Source organism: Budorcas taxicolor, chromosome 6, assembly GCF_023091745.1.
Source record: "Budorcas taxicolor isolate Tak-1 chromosome 6, Takin1.1, whole genome shotgun sequence".
NCBI lineage: Eukaryota > Metazoa > Chordata > Mammalia > Artiodactyla > Bovidae > Budorcas > Budorcas taxicolor.
This window is the reverse complement of record NC_068915.1, coordinates 19,460,210-19,483,357: the sequence shown is the minus strand read 5'-3', so window position 1 is coordinate 19,483,357 and position 23,148 is coordinate 19,460,210. Positions and strand designations below refer to the sequence as shown.

Sequence of the window (23,148 nt, the reverse complement as noted above, 5' to 3'; positions counted from 1 at the left end):
TCCCTTGGCCTACAAATATATCCAATTCTCTCCCATCCACAGTGAAAGCTAAATGTAAAAATAAATACTAAATAATACAATTACTCTCCAAGGGGCAAGTACTTTCTAGCTGCTATCTATCTTCTCACCTCTACATTCACTTCTTTACATTCACTCCTGAACCCACTGAAATTTGGTTTCCATCATGATACAGGAAAAGCAGTGGTTCATTTGCTGAGAAGCAAGTGGACAATTTGGAAATATTTTTTAAAAAGGTAACACATGAGTAAAGAGTAAAAGGATGAACAGGAGTTTGTGAAGAAAGAAGTGGGGGTTTACATGTATATTCTGTGTGAAGTAATTCAATCAAACACACTGGGAAGGTGTTTTGATTCTAAAGCTTTGGTTCTACCTCTAGGAGGTATGCTGAATAAATCTCTCATTTAAAATCCTTTCCTTTCAAATGTACCCCAATGTTCATCGCAGCACTGTTTATAATAGCCAGGACATGGAAACAACCTAGATGTCCATCAGCAGATGAATGGATAAGAAAGCTGTGGTACATATACAGAATGGAGTATTACTCAGCTGTTAAAAAGAATACATTTGAATCAGTTCTGATGAGATGGATGAAACTGGAGCTGATTATAGAGTGAAGTAAGCCAGAAAGAAAGACACCAATACAGTATACTAACACATATATACGGAATTTAGAAAGATGGTAATGATGACCCTGTATGCAAGACAGCAAAAAAGACACAGATGTGTATAGCGGACTTTTGGACTCAGAGGGAGAGGGAGAGGGTGGGATGATTTGGGAGAATGGCATTGAAACATGTATACTATCATGTAAGAATCGAATCACCAGTCTATGTCCGATGCAGGATACAGCATGCTTGGGGCTGGTGCACGGGGATGACCCAGAGGGATGATGTGGGGAGGGAGGTGGGAGGGGGGTTCATGTTTGGGATCGCATGTACACCCGTGGTGGATTCATGTCAATGTATGGCAAAACCAATACAGTATTGTAAAGTAAAATAAAGTAAAAATAAAAATTTAAAAAAAAAAGAAAAAAGAAAAAAAGAGAAATTTTTAAATACTTAAAAAAAAAAAATCCTTTCCACATTTGTTTCAATTAATCCTGCTATGAACAAGGCAGAAATTTGTCAGGAAGCTATTTTCATTTTGAAAGAATTTTTTTAAAGTTTAGTTCACAAGTATCCAACAGAGTGTCTCAGGTTTACAGTCCCTGTTCCATACTGATACTGGTCTCTTCCAATAAAGATACCATGAGCTCCTTAAAGCAGGGACTAGGGCTTGTTTTTACACTTCCACTACCTAGCAGAGAGCCTGAAATTCAGTAGCTGTTCAGTGAAATTGGGTGTATTGATTAAAGGTAAAGGAAGAATACATGAGAGGCACTATAGGAAAACTTATGAAAGATAAAGAACAGTGATGAGAAAAAATGGTGCTTATGTTTTGGACATGGGTGGTTAAGGGAGAAAAGAAGACAGTAACAATGACAGACAGTAGACAAGGGGAAGACAGGTTCTGATTTAGATTTGTGAAACAGGATGCACGGGGTCTATCTACCAAGCTGAAGTGTTGAGATGCGGCTGGAGACAGAAACTAGTGTTTGGGAGAAAGTGTGGCTAGGCTGAAGATTGAAGGCAGGAGGGGAAGGGGATGATAGAGCATGAGATGGCTGGATGTTATCACCAATGCAATGGACATGAACTTGGGCAAACTTTGGGAGATGATGAGAGACAGGGAGGCCTGGCACGCTGCAGTCCATGGCGTCACAGAGTTAGACATGACTGGGCAAGGGCAACAGAGCAACAAACAACAATGGCTAGAGCATCATATTTTTTGAATTATCAGCATAAAAACTTCAGTCAAACCATAAGAAATAATAAACAGTTTTTGAAGAAAAAAGGAAAGGAAAAAAGTTACTTTTGTTAGGTACATCCATACACTGCTGAGTAAATCTTACATCATGTAAACTATTAGTAAGGCTTAGAATATATAAAGCTGAGAGTTTTTAGAGCAATATCCAGTAATTCTTATCTTCCCACATGTCTACAATAAGCAGACTCTGCTTTCTTAGTAATAGCTATTTCTAGCTAATGTATGAGGAGGGACCGGCAGTGCCATTAACTACCATTCTCAAAGGAACACTAACAAAGAAAAAGAATCCTCAAAAACTTTACCAACTTGCAAAGATATTAAAAAAAAAAATTGTTTAAATGGCATTATAGTATTTTCATTTATCCCTCTTTCTTGTAGAGAGACCAGGAAAGGTTACTATTTCTAAGATACAGAAACCTAGCATCTGAAATGGAAGTCTGAAATAAAACTGTCATGCTCTGGAAGCTGCATAATATAGCTCTCATACTAGAGAGAATATTTTTCTCCCTCAAATAAGTGAGATAATGTACATGAATATGAAATGTATGGAGATAGAACTTCTTCAGTGATTAGGAATTTTATGCTAAAATTTTCATAAATGTGCTCCTAAAAAATTTCTGTAAAGAAAGTAATTTTCTCTTTGATATACAATATTAATATTTTGGAGATATTTCATTTCTCTGGGTCTTAGCTTTTTCACGTATAAAATGATGGGCCAGGAGCAGACATCTTATGTTTTTCTCAGCCCTAGAATTCTGTGACAATTTTTTTCTGATTGATTTTCAGCTGTTAACAGGTCAGAAAATTTCTTGCCTATCACTTAGGACAAAAGTTAGAAACATGCACATAACACTTAATGACATCAGAGGAGTTTCTACTTAAAGAGATTCAGGAATGATTCCAATTATGAGGCTTAGAAATGTTTGTATATATAAGCATACATACATTGAAACGTACATGCAGTTCAGTTCAGTTCAGTTCAGTCGCTCAGTCGTGTTCGACTCTTTGCGACCCCATGAATCGCAGCATGCCAGGCCTCCCTGTCCATCACCATCTCCCGGAGTTCACTCAGACTCAAGTCCATCGAGTCAGTGATGCCATCCAGCCATCTCATCCTCGGTCGTCCCCTTCTCCTGCTGCCCCCCAATCCCTCCCAGCATCAAAGTCTTTTCCAATGAGTCAATCTTCGCATGAGGTGGCCAAAGTACTGGAGATTCAGCTTTAGCATCATTCCTTCCAAAGAAATCCCAGGGCTTATCTCCTTCAGAATGGACTTGCTAGATCTCCTTGCATTCCAAGGGACTCTCAAGAGTCTTCTCCAACACCACAGTTCAAAAGCATCAATTCTTCGGCACTCAGCCTTCTTCACAGTCCAACTCTCACATCCATACATGACCACAGGAAAAATCATTGCCTTGACTAGATGGACCTTAGTTGGTAAAGTAATGTCTCTGCTTTTGAATATGCTATCTAGGTCGGTCATAACTTTTCTTTCAAGGAGTAAGTGTCTTTTCATTTCATGGCTGCAGTCACCATCTGCAGTGATTTTGGAGACCCCCAAAATAAAGTCTGACACTGTTTCCACTGTTTCCCCATCTATTTCCCATGAAGTGATGGGACCGGATGCCATGATCTTTGTTTTCTGAATGTTGAGCTTCAAGCCAACTTTTTCACTCTCCTCTTTCACTTTCATCAAGAGGCTTTTTAGCTCCTCTTCACTTTCTGCCATAAGGATGGTATCATCTGCATATCTGAGGTTATTGAGATTTCTCCCAGCAATCTCGATTCCAGCTTGTGTTTCTTCCAGTCCAGCGTTTCTCATGATGTACTTTGCATAGAAGTTAAATAAGCAGGCTGACAATATACAGCCTTGACATACTCCTTTTCCTATTTGGAACCAGTCTGTTGTTCCATGTCCAGTTCTAACTGTTGATTCCTGACCTGCATACAGATTTCTCAAGAGGCAGATCAGGTGCTCTGGTATTCCCATCTCTTTCAGAATTTTCCACAGTTTATTGTGAGCCACACAGTCAAAGGCTTTGGCATAGTCAATAAAGCAGAAATAAATGTTTTTCTGGAACACTCTTGCTTTTCCATGATCCAGCAGATGTTGGCAATTTGATCGCTGGTTCCTCTGCCTTTTCTAAAACCAGCTTGAACATCAGGGATTCACGGTTCACGTATTGCTGAAGCCTGGCTTGGAGAATTTTGAGCATTACTTTACTAGCGTGTGAGAGGAGTGCAATTGTGCGGTAGTTTGAACATTCTTTGGCATTGCCTTTCTTTGGGATTGGAATGAGAACTGACCTTTTCCAGTCCTGTGGCCACTGCTGAGTTTTCCAAATTTGCTGGCATATTGAGTGTAGCACTTTCACAGCATCATCTTTCAGGATCTGAAACAGCTCAACTGGAATTCCATCACCTCCACTAGCTTTGTTCGTAGTGATGCTTTCTAAGGCCCACTTGACTTCACATTCCAAGATGTCTGGCTCTAGATTAGTGATCACATCATCATGATTATCTGTGTCGTGAAGATCTTTTTCGTACAGTTCTTCCGTGTATTCTTGCCACCTCTTCTTTTTTTTTTTTTTTAATTTTATTTTTACTTTATTTTACTTTACAATACTGTATTGGTTTTGCCATACATTGACATGAATCCACTACGGGTGTATACGAACTCCCAATCCTGAACCCTCCTCCCACCTCCCACCCCATATCATCTCTCTGGATCATCCCCATGCACCAGCCGCAAGCATCCTGTATCCTGTATCGAACATAGACTGGCATTTCATTTCTTACATGATAGCATACATGTTTCAATGCCATTCTCCCAAATCATCCCACCCTCTCCCTCTCCCTCTGAGTCCAAAAGTCCGTTCTATACATCTGTATCTCTTTTGCTGTCTCACATACAGGGTCATCATTACCATCATTCTAAATTCCGTATATATGTGTCAGTATACTGTATTGGTGTTTTTCTTTCTGGCTTACTTCACTTTGTATAATCGGCTCCAGTTTCATCCATCTCATTAGAACTGATTCAAATGTATTCTTTTTAATGGCTGAGTAATACTCCATTGTGTATATGTACCACAGCTTTCTTATCCATTCATCTGCTGATGGACATCTAGGTTGTTTCCATGTCTGGCTATTATAAACAGTGCTGCAATGAACATTGGGGTACATGTGACTCTTTCAATTCTGGTTTCCTTGGTGTGTATGCCCAGCAGTGGGACTGCTGGGTTATAACACAGCTCTATTTGCAATTTTTTAAGGAATCTCCACACTGTTCTCCATAGTGCCTGTACTAGTTTGCATTCCCACCAACAGTGTAAGAGGGTTCCCTTTTCTCCACATCCTCTCCAGCATTTATTGCTTGTAGACTTTTGGATCGCAGCCATTCTGACTGGTGTGAAATGGTATCTCACTGTGGTCTTGATTTGCATTTCTCTGATAATGAGTGATGTTGAGCATCTTTTCACGTGTTTGTTAGCCATCTGTATGTCTTCTTTGGAGAAATGCCTATTTAGTTCTTTGGCCCATTTTTTGATTGGGTCGTTTATTTTTCTGGAGTTGAGCTGCATAAGTTGCTTGTATATTTTTGAGATTAGTTGTTTGTCAGTTGCTTCATTTGCTATTGTTTTCCCCCATTCAGAAGGCTGTCTTTTCACCTTGCTTATAGTTTCCTTTGTTGTGCAGAAGCTTTTAATTTTAATTAGATCCCATTTGTTTATTTTTGCTTTTATTTCCAGTATTCTGGGAGGTGGATCATAGAGGATCCTGCTGTGATTTATGTCGGAGAGTGTTTTGCCTATGTTCTCCTCTAGGAGTTTTATAGTTTCTGGTCTTACGTTTAGATCTTTAATTCATTTTGAGTTTATTTTTGTGTGTAGCATTAGAAAGTGATCTAGTTTCATTCTTTTACAAGTGGTTGACCAGTTTTCCCAGCACCACTTGTTAAAGAGATTGTCTTTACTCCATTGTATATTCTTGCCTTCTTTGTTGAAGATAAAGTGTCCATAGGTGTGTGGATTTATCTCTGGGCTATTTTGTTCCATTGATCTATATTTCTGTCTTTGTGCCAGTACCATACTGTCTTAACGACTATCTTGCTACCTCTTCTTAATATCTTCTGCTTCTGTTAGGTCCAGACTGTTTCTGTCCTTTATCAAGCCCATCTTTGCATGAAATGTTCCCTTGGTATCTCTAATTTTCTTGAAGAGATCTGTAGTCTTTCCCATTCTGTTCTTTTCCTCTATTTCTTTGCATTGATCACTGAAGAAGGGTTTCTTATCTCTTCTTGCTATTCTTTGGAACTCTGCATTCAGATGCTTATATCTTTCCTTTTCTCCTTTGCTTTTTGCCTCTCTTCTTTCCACAGCTATTTGTAAGGCCTCCCCAGACAGCCATTTTGCTTTTTTGCATTTTTTTTCCATGGGGATGGTCTTGATCCTTGTCTCCTGAACAGTGTCACGAACCTCATTCCATAGTTCATCAGGCACTCTATCTATCAGATCTAGGCCCTTAAATCTATTTCTCACTTCCACTGTATAATCATAAGGGATTTGATTGAGGTCATACCTGAATGGTCTAGCGGTTTTCCCTACTTTCTTCAATTTCAGTCTGAATTTGGTAATAAGGAGTTCATGATCTGAGCCACAGTCAGCTCCTGGTCTTGTTTTTGTTGACTGCATAGAGCTTCTCCATCTTTGGCTGCAAAGAATATAATCAATCTGATTTCGGTGTTGACCATCTGGTGATGTCCATGTGTAGAGTCTTCTCCTGTGTTGTTGGAAGAGGGTGTTTGCTATGACCAGTGCATTTTCTTGGCAAAACTCTATTAGTCTTTGCCCTGCTTCATTCCGCATTCCAAGGCCAAATCTGCCTGTTACTCCAGGTGTTTCTTGACTTCCTACTTTCGCATTCCAGTCCCCTATAATGAAAAGCACATCTTTTTTGGGTGTTAGTTCTAAAAGGTCTTGTAGGTCTTCATAAAACTGTTCAACTTCAGTTTCTTCAGCGTTACTGGTTGGGGCATAGACTTGGATAACTGTGATATTGAATGGTTTGCCTTGGAGACATGTATATTACCATATGTGAAACAGATCGCCAGTCCAAGTTCTATGCATGAGACAGGGTACTCAGGGCTGGTGCACTGGGATGACCCTGAGGGATGGGACAGGGAGGGAGGTGGGAGGGGGGTTCAGGATGGGGAACACATGTACACCCATGGCTGATTCATGTCAACGTATGACAAAACCCACTACAATACTGTAATTAGCCTCTGATTAAAATAGATAAATTTAAAAAAAGTATACATACAGACTTAAGATCAATTAAGAACTGATGCATTTCAAAGACAGGTAACTTGGAACTATTTTGTCATTTAAAGTGGTTGAAGTGAGGGTGGAAGACATGGAGGCAGTAAGTGGAGAACTCTCACAGTGGTCTAGGGATCAAAAACATGGTCGACATGGTGATGCCTATGGGCAGTGGGGTGCTGGTGCCACTCTGCAATTTTCTAAAAGCTTCTGGAAATAATTTCAAAATAAAACCAGAACTTGATAAATATCCTAGGTTGAGATAAAGAAGATGAATATGTTAAACATGAGAGTGGCTCCCCTCAGCTAAGCTCCTAAAGGTAGAACATATGGTAGCTTCCTTCCAGAAGGCGACAGAGCTGCTACTTTACACAGAACTTTATAGTCAGCTTTCAATGGCAGCAGAGACTCAGGGGTAGAGCCAACTGGTGACAAAGAGGTGTTTTAGTTAGTTAAATTGATATTTTCATCTCTAACTCTACATTTCCAAGGTACAGCCTTTACTTAAACTGGGATACTGACATTGTTACCCTTTTCTCTAACTTTTTTCCTTATCAGTTCAGTTCAGTCGCTCAGTCATGTCTGACTCCTTGTGACCCCATGAACCACAGCATGCCAGGCCTCCCTGTCCATCACCAGCTCCCAGAGTCCACCCAAACCCATGCCCATCGAGTCGGTGCTGCCATCCAGCCATCTCATCCTCTGTAGTTCCCTCCTCCTCCTGCCTTCAATCTTTCCCAGCATCAGAGTCTTTTCAAATGAGTCAGCTCTTTGCATCAGGTGGCCAAAGTATTGGAGTTTCAGCTTCAGCATCAGTCCAGGACTGATCTCCTTTAGGATGGACTGGTTGGATCTCCTTGCAGTCCAAGGGACTCTCAAGAGTCTTCTCCAACACCACAGTTGAAAAGCATCAATTCTTTGGCGCTCAGCTTTCTTTATAGTCCAACTCTCACATCCATACATGACTACTGGAAAAACCATAGCCTTGACTAGACGGACCTTTATTGGCAAAGTAATGTCTCTGCTTTTCAATATGCTATCTAGGTTGCTGATAACTTTTCTTCCAAGGAGTAAGCGTCTTTTAATTTCATGGCTGCAATCATTATCTGCAGTGATTTTGGAGCCCAGAAAAATAAAGTCTGACACTGTTTCCACCGTTTCTCCATCTATTTGCCATGAAGTGATGGGACAAGATGCCATGATCTTCATTTTCTGAATGGTGAGCTTTAAGCCAACTTTTTCACTCTCCTCTTTCACTTTCATCAAGAGGCTTTTTAGCTCCTCTTCACTTTCTGCCATAAGGGTGGTGTCATCTGCATATCTGAGGTTATTGATATTTCTCCCGGCAATCTTGATTCCAGCTTGTGCTTCCTCCAGCACAGCGTTTCTCATGCATATAAGTTAAATAAGCAGGGTGACAATATACAGCCTTGACGTACTCCTTTTCCTATCTGGAACCAGTCTGTTGTTCCATGTCCAGTTCTAACTGTTGCTTCCTGACCTGTGTATAGCTTTCTCAAGAGGCAGGTCAGGTGGTCTGGTATTCCCATCTCTTTCAGAATTTTCCAGTTTATTGTGATCCACATAGTCAAAGGCTTTGGCATAGTCAATAAAGCAGAAATAGATGTTTTTCTGGAACTCTCTTGCTTTTTCTATGATCCAGCGGATGTTGGCAATTTGATCTCTGGTTCCTCTGCCTTTTCTAAAACCAGCTTGAACATCTTATACATTGAAAGAAATTTTTGCTCCTGTGTTCCTTGTCACTTGGGAAATTCTCTCATTACTCTCCTCATTATATAACCAAAGTCAAGTAACAACTGAAATGCTCTCTGGTTGGAGCACCAAGAAATCCCTATGGGAGAAAGTCTAGAGATTGCTATACCAAAGACAAGGCTAGTGAGATTTTTAATGAGCTTGTGGTATTTACTGTCAATGCCTTCTATATAAACAGAAATGAGGACAGAGCCTAGATTTACAGCTGGCTCCAAAAACTGAAACAATAAAAAGCTCAGGAGCCAATAATAGTTATTGTTTCTTCATTTACTTCTGAATCCAAAAAACATGTTGAAAGATATTTGATAAAACTCTTTAAGAAATCAGAATGCATGGTTCTTTCATAACCTATAAAATTTATCTTTGAAGTCAAAACTCAGCAAGTAAAACACCAGAAACACTGTCACTAACTCTAAATGTTAACTAATGATGTCCACCATCATGCTCAATCATGTCTGACTCTTTGTGATCCCATGAACTGTAGCCTGCCAGGCTCCTCTGTCCATAAAATCTTCCAGTCAAGAATAGTGTAGTGGGTTGCCGTTTCCTACTCCAGAGAATCTTCCTGAACCAGGGATCCAACCTGCGTCCTGCATATCCTGCACTGGCAGGCAGATTCTTTACTACCATACCATCTGGGAAGCTCTGTCCATCATTACCATTGTTATTTAACACTGTTCTGAAGACTGAGGTTAATTAACTAAACAACAGATAGACATAAGATGGATAGAATTGGAAAAGAAGCAAAATTATAATTTTTAGATGTTATACAACTGGAAAACTTAAATCAATGGAAAAACTTACAAATAATGAGAGAACATTAACATGGCAGATAAATGATAATGATGATGAGGATGAAAGTGAAAACTTACAGAGTGTTTACTATGTGCCAGCAATGTTCTGAATATACGAATTTAATACTCCCAATAATCCAATGAAGCATGTAAAATAATTAATCTCTGTTTGATGGATAAGCAAACAGGTCATACAGTTGGTATGGCAGAGCTGGGTTTTGAAATTCTAATATATTCTAAACAATATAGCTGTTTCAGTTTAGTTCAGTTGCTCAGTTGTGTCTGACTCTTTGCGACCCCATGAATCGCAGCATGCCAGGCCTCCCTGTCCATCACCAACTCCTTGGTTCACTCAGACCCAAGTCCATCGAGTCAGTGATGCCGTCCAGCCATCTCATCCTCTGTCGTCCCCTTCTCCTCCTGCCCCCAATCCCTCCCAGCTGTTTACCACTATATTAAACTGTTTGTAAAGCCAGCAATCTTTCTTTATATATAACCAGCTAGAAAATATAATGAAATAAAATATCCTAATAATAACGGCAAGAGAAAGGTTAAAATAGTAATAAGCCAAATAAGGAATACATAAGAAATAAAACACCACAGAGAAACTACAAGACATGAATACGCAGAAAGGCATATCCTGATTTTGGAAAATATAAAACTCATTATTGCATATCAATTTTCTCTACTTTTTATTTTTTATTTATTTTTAAATATAAATTTATTTATTTTAACTGGAGGCTAATTACTTTACAATATTGTATTGGTTTTGCCATACATCAACATGAACCTGCCATGGGTGTACACGTGTTCCCCATCCTGAACCCCCCTCCCACCTCTCTCCCCATATCATCCCTCTGGGTCATCCTAGCGCACCAGCCCTGGGCATCCTGTATCATGCATCATAAACTGAATCACAATATAAATACCAAAATGATATTTTTCCCAGGGGAGGAGGGAAAAAGACAAGCCAATTCTACAATTCATGTAGAAACACAATGCCAAATGTATGATATAGTTATAATTTTAATAATCTCTTGGTACTAGTACTGGGAAAGAAAGAAACTGAAACAGATGAATATAACTGAAAATAGGATTTGGAAATGGGTATAAGTACATGTGGGAATCTAGTTTTCCATAAGAGGGCTATTTGAATTCACTGGAAACCATTTAGTTTATTCAAGAAAACAAATATTAATCTTAAATTATTTCAAGTATCTATTTAATAAGGCTGAAAGTTTAAAATGCATTAATTAAATAAAGTATGTCAGGATTCTAACCTATTCTTTGCAAATGTTTGTTTTACTTAATTTCTATAGGATTTAGGAGCAGTAACCTATAATTCAGATAGACATATCTGGAATAATTCCAGGTTAGTTGCTCATTTTGGCTTTGGGGAGAAATGAAGAAATAAACTTAAACATTAATTCTCTAGGAGATATGAGAATATTTCAGATAAAAGCTGCCTTTTCTTTTTCATTATTCACCTTTATTTGTTAGCACATATACAAATTGGGTCAACAAACTGAAATTTTGGTAGAATATATCATATAACAAGGCTTGTTTATTTATTTTACATAGTGTATAGGATACCCTGGAAGGATAGATGAAAAAAACAAGACATTTAAACCCTAGGATTGTGAAAATCATTAGACTCACAGAATCCTGTATGTGTCTCTTGTTGCTAGCCTTTCTGCAGAAGAGCACCAGAATCCGTTTCTCTTTAAATGCCATGGAATGTCACTGATACATGAAATGACATCCCTGGACTTTGAGTATGCATAAGAAAGATCTCAGTGCAAGAACCCAGATATTCATTAGCAAGTTGGAATTGTGCTACCTGTGCCCAACAGTCTTCACAAAGAAAATATATTCTATAGACTTAACTAGTGAAAAAACACTGCTTTAGGAACTGTCTCAAATCCATACTGAACTAAATCCAACTGCAAAGGAACAAAAACTGTCACCAGCATAACCTTCCTGTCAACTGCAATGTAGATATGCTAATGTTGTGTCAAAGTCTCACCCTGATGTCTGTGGGGAAGTGTGCCGTGGCTCAGGTCAGTCCAGCTGCTGGCCTGGGCCTATTCTAAACAGGATATTCTACCCTAAGTCACGACAAGTGTTATTTTCACCAAAGATGACAAGACTTTGCATTTATTTTCTTCTTTTGTGTTTTCTATCAAGAACTCCATCCTCAATACCCTCCTATCCCAAACCTGTAAACATCTCTTTTCCTTCCCAAGATCCATCCCCACAATCCAACCTTCCTCGGTACAGTACACTCGAGAAATCTAGTGCTCCTTCAGTCATTATTTGATTTTTGTCTGGCTCTGGGCATTTTTCTGCCCTTGTTCCACTCACTGAATTAAGAGGGCATTGCTCCATTCAGAACAGACTGTGCACACTGAAGTATCTACAGTCAGAAAAGTGGCATTTACTAATTTAATGATTTAGCAAAAGACGACCCAGGGATTTCCATAACTCAGAAGATATATCTTTAATATGCAACTGGAATTTTGATTTATCACACTTCACAAAAAAGGGGCAGCAGTAAATGTTGAAGATATTCAATATGTAAATATTTCAAGTTTTAGACTGCTGCAGTGAAGCAAATGGAGTTTTAAAATGAGAAAAAATATGAACGGTCAATGACAGAAAGCAATGGCAAACACGTACCACTAAAATAATCAGTAAAACATATGCTATGAAGGAAAAGTAGATGCAGTTAACATGCCTGATGAATAATGAGTTGTGGATTAGTGCTTTGTTCAACTGAGAGTTCACTAGTAAAACCTTATTTGTGGTAATTACTTCAACTAAATACATGTATATTGAGAGCACACTGTTTCCTGGCCATTAAACTGGGCCCTGGGGATCTTTAATGCACACATAAATTATCAGAGATGTATCTTATTATTTCATTTCTTAAGAGGCTACGATGCATCAAGCATTATGCTAAGCAACGGGAACACAAAAATCATTAAGATGCAGTTCTTACTCTTCAGGAATTTAGTTTAATAAAGGAAATATAGGCACATATAGAGACTGAATAATCTGGCACCCTCATGATCATGCTAAATGGATTAAAATATAGTGTTAGGCTATTATAAATGACTAACAAGATAAATTATATGTATAAAAAACAATCGGCTATATTAATAAACACTAAACAAAAACAAATACTATGGATTTCAAAAATAGGAAGCCTTTACCTATTATACTTCATTTTCTTATTATGTTAATAGATACAGCTTTGCCATGTAATTTTAATCCAGCCAGTCCTAAGTGTCAGACCCTGACAGACTACTCAATGTGAGAAGTTCACTTCCTTAACCTCAGAAACAAGTTCTCATTAGCTCTATCCAATCTGGAGGAGTTCTCTCTTCGACTAATAGAAGGAAAAGTCTGACTTAGCTTAGAGAGGGATCAAAGATATTCTCCCTCTGGCATCAGCTCTGTTTAGGAATGACTGTTCTTATCAAGATTCCCCTTTTAACATTAGAGAGACTTCAGAAGTCTTGCTGGAGTCGTTTTTGTCCTCTCACCTAACCAAGATATTTCTTGCCAAGGACTCTGAGCTTCCCCTAATACAATTCTTCTCTGTATAAAGTCACATAATTAATTAAAATACAGTACTAATGAAACCGACTTAAATTAGAGTTTAAGAATACGCCTCCCTGGCTTCACCACTTCTTTTGGATCTGCTTTTCCCTATTCCTCCTTCAGCAACTGACAGAGCTACATTTTATAAATATGAAGTCATACATTCTTCCTCATGATATTTACTACAGAGTAATTCTGGGGAGCACTAAATTCAACACTTAAATAAAATGTAACAGTTAAATACAACTTGCACACACACAATACCATGATATCAATAGTTAACAAAAAGAAATGATCTTTGGTAGGTTTAGACTATAGAATTCAAGGAAGGTATGTTCAAACTAAAAGGATATTAAATGCATAAGCAGAAAAACTGTAATGAGTAATTTAAATTTTAATTTCAAATCTGTGTATTTAAGAACGCCTTTATTTCACTGTGAATAATTTCAACGACCCAGTTTCTTTTAACTCTTTACATACTTAATATTCACAAAGTCACAATACGTGTGTTATAAAACCTTAGCCTCTTCATGACCTAACACTCTAGAACATTAATGGTGGATCTCCACAGTGTTGCAAGTTCCCTCCTTAGCAGAGGAAATGTGGCCGCTTCCAGTGAACCTGCCCTTTACCAAAGCAGAATATGCTTTGCAAAGAGTAAGTAAAGCAAAATTAGGTGAATATGGAACATTATTTTTATTTTCCATAAATCTTTAGAATGGTGTTGAGACTTCTCATGGTGATAAAAAAGAAATTATCTTCTTTACTTATATAAACTCTTATCAATCTTCCAAAAGCTAGCTGAAATAAAATGACTTGATAGGGACAATCAATCAATATCTAATATACACAAGGGATCATGTAAGCGGTAAGAGAAATATCTACTTGTGCTGTACCAATAGGTTCTGATTATTTTCTAGATATTCTAGAATTTTTACTGGAAATGTATTCCTTATTTGAAGAGTTAAAAAGAAGTTGTTTATTTTTTGGTTTATTTTTAACTTCCAGGTAGTAAGAAAACTTTGTTTTTATTTCTATTACTTTCTTATTTTATTTTATCTCTGTTACTTTTTGCCAGCCCAAGAGGTAGCAAGAATACACAGAAGAACTATACAAAAAAGGTCTTAATGACCTGGATAACCACGGGGAGGCTCAGATGGTAAAGACTCTGCCTGCAATGCAGGAGATGTGGGTTCAATCCCTGGGTCAGGAAGATCCCCTGGAGGAGGGAATGGCTAGAGAATTCCATGGACAGAGGAGCCTGGCAGGCTACAGTCCAGGGGTTGCAGAGTTAGACATGACTGAGCAACTGACACTTTCTTTCACACACTCTCTCTTTTGTACCTCACATTCAATGAGTCAGGAATATCTGTTGGTTTTTCTTTCAAAATTAAGACTTACTACTGTAATAGTAAGTTTGTATATCTTTAAAGGACAGAACATCCTGGTCAGCTAAAGTCCATAGGTTTGCAAAAGAGTCAGACACCAAGTGACTAAACAACAAAAACAACAACACTCTTACCATTCCATTCTATGTATAGTATCCTTACTGTTCCTCTAACATTCAAAGCAATGCTACTACCTTGCACTTGCAAGATGGAACATTTTTTCCTCAGAAAATACATATAGCTCATACTCTCACTTCTTTTAGGTTCTCTTCCCAAATATCTCCTTATTAGATAAATTTTCTTTGAGTCTCTCACATAAAATTGTAACTCTTCTCTAATGTTCTCCAGACTCCCGCTTCTTGGCATTTTCCATTGTCCTTTTCCTCTTTTCCTTTTAAAAACTGAAATATAGCCGGAATACAATATTATATCGGATTAAGGTGTATGGATGTGAGAGTTGGACTGTGAAGAAAGCTGAGCGCCGAAGAATTGATGCTTTTGAACTGTGGTGTTGGAGAAGACTCTTGAGAATCCCTTGGAATGCAAGGAGATCCAACCAGTCCATTCTAAAGGAGATCAGCCCTGGGTGTTCTTTGGAAGGAATGATGCTAAAGCTGAAACTCCAGTACTTTGGCCACCTCATGCGAAGAGTTGACTCATTGGAAAAGACCCTGCTGCTGGGAGGGATTGGGGGCAGGAGGAGAAGGGGACGCCCGAGGATGAGATGGCTGGATGGCATCACTGACTTGATGGACGTGAATCTGAGTGAACTCCGGGAGTTGGTGATGGACAGGGAGGCCTGGTGTGCTGCGATTCATGGGGTTGCAAAGAGTCGGACACGACTGAGCGACTGAACCGAACTGAACTGAACTGAAGGTGTACTAGACAGTGATTTGACATTTGTAGACATTATGAAACGATCAGTACCATAAGTCTGTGAATTGAAACTCGTTCCGTCACATCCAACTCTTTGTGACCCCAAGGACTATACAATCCACGGAATTCTCCAGTTCAGAATACTGGAGTGGGTAGCCTTTTCCTTCTTCAGGGGATCTTTCCAACCCAGGGATGGAACGTAGGTCTCCTGCGCTGCAGGGGGATTCTTTACCAGCTGAGCCACAAGGGAATCCAAGAATACTGGAGTGGGTAGCCTAACCCTTCTGCAGGGGATCTTCCCGATTGAGGAATTGAACTGGGGTCTCCTGCCTTGCAGGCGGATTCTTTACCAACTGAACTATCAGGCAAGACCATAAGTCTACTAGCCATCTAACCCTATACAAAGTTATAACAATATTATTGACCATATTCCTTATGCTGTGTTTGATATCTCCATGGTTTATTTATAACTGGAGGTCTATACCTTTTAATCTTCTTCACTTATTTTACACATACCCCTCTGCCACATCCTTCTCCTCAGGCAACCACTTGTTTGTTCTCTGTATTTGTAAGTATAGTCTCACTTTGTTCTGTTATTTTTTTGTCTTTTATATTCAACATATAAGTGAGATAATATGATATTTTTCTTTCTCTGATTTATTTCACTGACCAAAATACCCTCAAGTTTCATCCATGTTGTTGCAAATGGCAAGATTTCAATATTTTTTGTTTCAGTAATACTCCATTGTGTGTGTGTGAAAATACCACATCTTTATCCATGTATCTATTGATGGACACTTAGGCTGCCTCCATATCTTGGTTTACTGTAAATAATGCTACTATGAACACTGATGTGTAGATATTCTTTTCAAATTAATTTTGCTTTCTTCAGGTAAACACCCAGAAGTGAAATGGCCATAGATCATATGGCAGTTCTATTTTTAATTTTTTGAGGAAATGGCTGGACCAATTTACATCTCACCAACAGTGCACACAGGTTCCCTTTTCTCCACAGTTTTGCCAATAATTATTCGTTGTCTTTTTGATGATAGCAATTCTAACAGTATGAGTGCATATCAAATTGGGGTTCTGATTTACCTGATGATTGGTTCATCATCCCTGATGACTGGTGATGTTGATCATGTATTTGTTAGCCATCTGTATGCCTTTGGAAGAGCTTCCCTGGTAGCTCTGACAGTAAAGAATCTTCCTGCAATGTGGGAGGCCCAGGTTCAATCCCTGGGTCAGGAAAATTCCCTGGAGAAGGGAAGGGCAATACATTCCAGTATTCTTGCCTAGAGTATTCCATGGATAGAGGAGGCTGATGGGCTACAGTCAATGGGGTTGTAAAGAGTCAGACATGACTGAGCGACTAACATATACTTTATGGCTTTGGAAAATGTCTATTCAGGTCCTCTGCCCATTTCTTAATTGGGTTGTATATTCTTTGATTTTGAGTTGTATGAGTTCTAGTGTAATTTGGATGTTAACCCCTTACTGAATATATAGTTTGCAAATATCTTCTCCCATTCATCAGATTGCCTTTCCGTCTTATTGATAGTTTTCTTTGTTGTATAACAATTTTTCAGTTTGATGCAGTCCCACTTATTTTTTCCTTATTGTTTAATTTCCACAATGGCACTTCAGTTCAGTTCAGTTCAATTCAGTCGCTCAGTTGTGTCCGACTCTTTGTGACCCCATGAATCGCAGCACGCCAGGCCTCCCTGTCCATCACCAACTCCCGGAGTTCACTCAACGTCCATCAAGTCGGTGATGCCATTCAGCCATCTCATCTTCTGTCGTCCCCTTCTCCTCCTGCCCCCAATCCCTCCGAGCAGCAGGGTCTTTTCCAATGAGTCAACTCTTCGCATGAGGTGGCCAAAGTACTGGAGTTTCAGATTTAGCATCATTCCTTCCAAAGAACATCCAGGGCTGATCTCTTTTAGAATGGACTGGTTGGATCTCCTTGCAGTCCAAGGGACTCTCAAGAGTCTTCTCCAACACCACAGTTCAAAAGCATCAATTCTTTGGTTGCTCAGCTTTCTTCACAGTCCAGCTCCCATATCCATAGCCTTTTTCCACAGCTACTGGAAAAACCAGAGCCTTGACTAGACGGACCTTTGTTGGCAAAGTAATGTCTCTGCTTTTCAATATGCTATCTAGGTTGGTCATAACTTTCCTTCCAAGGAGTAAGCGTCTTTTAATTTCATGGCAGCAGTCACCATCTGCAGTGATTTTGGAGCCCAAAAAAGTAAAGTCTGACACTGTTTCCACTGTTTCCCCATCTATTTCCCATGAAGTGATGGGACCAGATGTGCCACTAAATGTTTGACAACAGACGGATGGATAAAGAAAGTGTCGTGTATACGTGTATGATGGAATATTACTCAACCATGAAAAAAAGAAATCCTGCCATTTGTAACAACATGGATAATCCAGAGGATATTATGCTAAGTGAAATAGGTTGGACAGATAAAGACAAATTCCACACGATCTTACTTATATGTAGACTCTAGAAAACACACTAAATGTTTACTTTTTTTGCTTACTGTTGGTATATCCTCCACTAAATGCAAATTTTGAATGTAGGTACTCTTAATTCAGTAACTTGAATGACATCTGTTTAACAGTATGTATTCAGACATATTGTTGAAAAACAATGCATTTTTACACTATTCATTATATTTTTCTTTATGGTTGAAATATAAAAAGAATGAAATAAATTCTAAACAAAAGTGAACCAAAACTTGAATATTCTTCAGATAGCAACATTATATGTAAAGAGTATATTTTTCTGTTTCATTTTTAGTATTGTTGTTGGGAATAATATATCAGATTTATGAGTACACACAAAAAAGTTAGTTTTGTATTACAAAGTTTTAGCAAATTGACCCAGTACTCTGACACTTCTCATAATTAGCAACATATCAAGGGACTTGGGGTTTAGTGACATTCAAACTATTAAACACTTTAAACAAAAATCTCATGTCAGATGAGAGCGTAAGGGCAAAGATTTAAAACAACTTATTAAAATTTAAAATAAACAGCAATTTTCTTTAGTAAAATTTCACTTAATCACAAACTGAAAGTTTCACATTACTTGAGCTGTCACTATTCCTTTTTGAGCTTTTAAAATCAACTGTTTCTCAATCGTTTTGTTTCACTGAGGAATTAAAATATAGTGGACAAATAGCATAGAATATGAATGACATCAGGGAGAATGGCAAAGTAAGAATCTCAGAAGAGCTGCTCCTTCAAAACATAATGAGAATACCGGCAGAGATTATCAAAATAAACTTTTTAAAATTCTGGAAGTTAAAGGTCTGTCTGCTGCAATCTATACAGTATGTAGTCAAAAGAAACACCTGCATTTCAGTAAGAATTTGAGTTTTGTGGAGTTTTAATTTTCCCTACTCTCATTTCCCTCTCCTCAGTTCCACAGTCACCTTAAAAACCAATAGTCTCACAAACTAGAAGTCTAGGAACCACTGGACAGGGCAGAATGGTTTTAGAGCTCCCAAGAAGTGTCATTTCAGCAGGTTATGATTATTTGACCTATCTTCCAGTTTCCTAGAAACGTCTCCTTACAATGCTTGCCTTTATTTGACCTGATTAAGAACCCTCTCCGTGCAAAGATACATTTCTCTGAAGATATCTGTCAAAAAGAGTCAGCAGCAATTGCTTAATATTGTGGCTGCCTGAAGTGGCCATAACAGTAGGAGCAAAGAATAAGCTGACAATAAAATAAAAACACTAAAATTAAAAGCTGAGGAATTCAACGTCCACAGGGGAATTTGAAAGTGCTAACAGAATCCTAGGAATCCAGAAGTCTATCTATGCACACACAGGATGTTTGCACGCATAGGAAAGACCTGAGAAGGTCTTAACTAAGCTCTCACCTTTGGTTGGCCTCAGGACCTGAACCAGTTGTATGAATACAACATACTAGAAGAGAGCTATGTTAAAAGAACATAAGTGATTATCGTATTATGAACAATAAAGATGCTAAAGTGTATTAATATAATATCCATCTTGTTTTAGAGTTTATAAACTAAGTCAAGCAAATACATACCAGATCTGTTTTTGGAGGATCTGGACACTCAGTGGGGAAATAAGGTGTTGAACTTCTGATTCCACTGCTATCAGATGTTGGCTTTGGAGGCTGAGCATGCTGCCTATAAGTAGCACTTTTAGGAGTCCAACAAAACAGGTTGATTGATTCTCGCACACAGCGTTCAATGTCAATTTCTAGATAGAAAAAAATATATAAAAAAGCAAATATAGAAGCTATTGCTCTCTTTCTGTAAGAATCACAAGTTTTCCTAAATACATATGCACAAATATGGCTAAAATGAAAACTAATTAGAAAAGATGTCAATAAAAAGTAATATGGATATTAATCAACATGATTAGAATAATAGAGGATATCTGGTATTAATATGCAGATATATGGTATATATATATAGAATATATTTCAGTATATCATTATTCAAAATTTTAAATATATTAATCATACATCTTATTAGAGAATCTGCTTTATTAACTTTAATAATATTTTTACTTTCTCAAATTAAAATAAAGGTTGAGTAGAAAGAAGGCTGGAATTTGGGAGTGGGCAAACAAAAGATTCAGATATTAATATACCATGACTTCAAGTAAAGTGTACTAACAATTTCACTTCCACCTATCACAGAAGACATAAACTAATCAGGACAAAAATTAATCAAAATCTAAATTCAGTATTTATCCCCTTTTAAAAAGAATTTCTTGATTTAAGTGCAGAAAAGTTTAAGAGAGGTATCACATATAGAGAAATAAAATGCACCCAAATAAAAATGATAGAAAATATTTTCAAAGAAAATTTCTTTTCTTTTTCTGATCTGAAAGAAATTTAAATACCTTCGATACAGAGGTAATATACATAGGAACTTTATTACAATGCCAAATTATTGTGTGTGTGTTTCAATAAGACTGCCACCCCTGAGGAGATTAATATTAACATTCCTGATGGAGAGTAAAGCTGTAACTCTATGGGGAAAATGGAGTTATCACAGAAAGGCAGTAGAAATTGAAGAATTTGGCTAGGACGAAGGGGTTTAGCATGGACCAGCTTTTTCCTTTCTATATTCCTAAGGACTTCCCTGGTGGCTCAGACGGTAAAGCATCTACCTACAATGCGGGAGATCTGGGTTCAATCCCTGGGTCAGGAAGATCTCCTGGAGAAGGAAATGGCAACCCACTCCAGTATTCTTGCCTGGAAAATCCCATGGATGGAGGAGCCTGGTGGGCTACAGTTCATGGGGTCGCAAAGAGTCAGACACGACTGAGCAACTTCACTCCCTCACTCAATATAGTAAATGGTAGTTATCATCATTTCCTCTGTAAAAGTCCAAGTGTGTCAATTCAGACAAGCAATGGAGAAAAATACATCAAATCCCTTACAGAGGGATAAGGTTCCTATTTCCCTTTTTGGAATGAAGTGCCTATATATAGAGGCAAAAGGAAATAGGCACTTAAATTGATTCTGTGAATGGTGCATGAATAGAACTTTATAGAACTGTCTGCTTTTATAAAGTGGAAAACTCTTAGAGAAGGGCAGAGAAATGGACACTTATTGAACATCTATTATGTGACAGGTGTTGTATACTTTCACTTAGCTCGTTTAATTTAGTGATTCCTGTAAACAGGTAATGCCATCCCCTGATTTCTGTTGAAGATGAAGAAATTAACACATAATGAAGTTAAGTGATTGAATATGTTAAGTGTTGTTACCACCAGTAGAATCTCTGAAGTTACTAAAGGGTTATAAGGCATCTTTCACTTCCCAATTTATTTAGATTTGGGAAACAATAGCCAGCAGCTCTAGAAAGACCAGTTACTCAATTTATCTGCTCTTGGTGATGCTTGCCAACTTCACAGTTGGTTACTTCCATTGCTGCACAAAGAGGTCAGATTTCATCACCACCATATGCTATTCCTAACATAAAATCTATAAAACAAGAGTTAAACATGTTTTCAAGCATGGGCCCATTTATTTGAGAAACTGTCAATAGGAAATGTATTCTTCTAAAAAGCTCTTTAACATCAATCATCAACTTAAATTTCCACAAAGAGAAGAATACAAACACCAATGAGAAGAAAAATAAAAGTTCAGATACATCCCTCTACTTCACTTGAGACAGAAGAGATATGTTCAATTCATTTTAAAACATTTCCAATTAATATTGTTAAGATAAAAACTTGCAGCTAAAGAGAGAAAACTCTGTCATCTACTTCACACTGTTTAATTTCCAAAGGAAAAGAATTTTGGACCATAAATTTTGCATCCGTAGTACTCAAATCACTTTGACACGTCTGTCACCCATTAAAAGCTTGAGGTCAAGTTACTGATGCAGATGAAAGGTTGTAGTTCAGTCCTTAAATCACTGGCAATGGAAAAGTCGTTTATATCTGCTTCCAAAACACCCTACCAATACCATAAAAGGTATACAGGGAATCGTGAGAATTCACTGGCATCCACCCCAATTTGAGCCTGATTATTACTACTGGCAAATATCCCATTCTCCATTCACTTGACCCATGTCATCGTTCCATCTCAAAATCTTTCCAAAGTACTTTATCATAACCAAAATATTATGAAAAGTACTTTATAAACTGTACATTAAAATATGCAATTATTCTTTTAAAAATAACCTCTCATCCCAGAGCACTACTACATTCTACCTTGCATTCTCATTTTGATATAATACATTTGTGAAAAAGCACGTACCCTGGATTATGCTTTCCCAGGTTTGATTCCAAGCTCCATGAGGTACACTCAGAAAAATAAGTTTTGTAAATCGTAGTTTATCTATCTTATCCATTACTATTGTTCCCTCTCATAAATACTGAACTATTTCAAAAATTATAAAATGCAACTCATGTTACATTTGGGCAAGGGTAAGTGGAAAAGATATCTCTCCTGAAGCCCTCCATTCTTTTGCTTTAATGCATATGAACTGCTTTCCAGTTAGAGTGAGCAGCTGTTTACATGGCACTTCTCTTTACCATCATCTAATTCCCTCTATATTTGATCCCTAATTTGGGCACTAAGATATTATTTTCTCCCTTTTGATTTACTGCATCATTTTGGTGGAACACATTTCCCAGTAATTTCTAAGAGGGATGCACAGAAAGCAAATTATTTTGGAATTGTCCGTGTTTTTAATATATTTATTCTGCCTCTGACTGATAGTTGGGCTAGTCATAAGATTCTAGGATTGATTTATTTTTCTTCAGAGTTATGTAAGGCAAGTGCTCTACTGTCTTTCTTCTGAGAAATTTGATGCAATTTTAAGATCACATATATGTGATTTTCTTCTTTTCTATAAACTTTTAGGAGTTCTGGTATTCTGAAATTTCATAACGATGGTCTTATTATAATCCTTCAGTTGCAGAAAAAGTTATTGTGTAATACCTGTAATAATTTCTCATTTTTTTCCTTCTCTCTTCTTTCATTAGAAG

The 23,148-nt window shown here is 37.8% G+C and overlaps 1 protein-coding gene across 4 annotated transcripts in view; it reads right to left on the bottom strand.

Moving 5' to 3' along the window:
• Nucleotides 1-23,148, bottom strand: part of TBCK (TBC1 domain containing kinase) — a 218,594-nt gene that overhangs the window by 71,610 nt on the left and 123,836 nt on the right. For all 4 annotated transcript variants that reach the window (XM_052641924.1, XM_052641928.1, XM_052641925.1 and 1 more), the window contains one exon: nucleotides 19,718-19,893. In XM_052641924.1, the coding sequence (XP_052497884.1) occupies nucleotides 19,718-19,893 (176 nt within the window). The remainder of the gene's footprint in view (nucleotides 1-19,717; nucleotides 19,894-23,148) is intronic.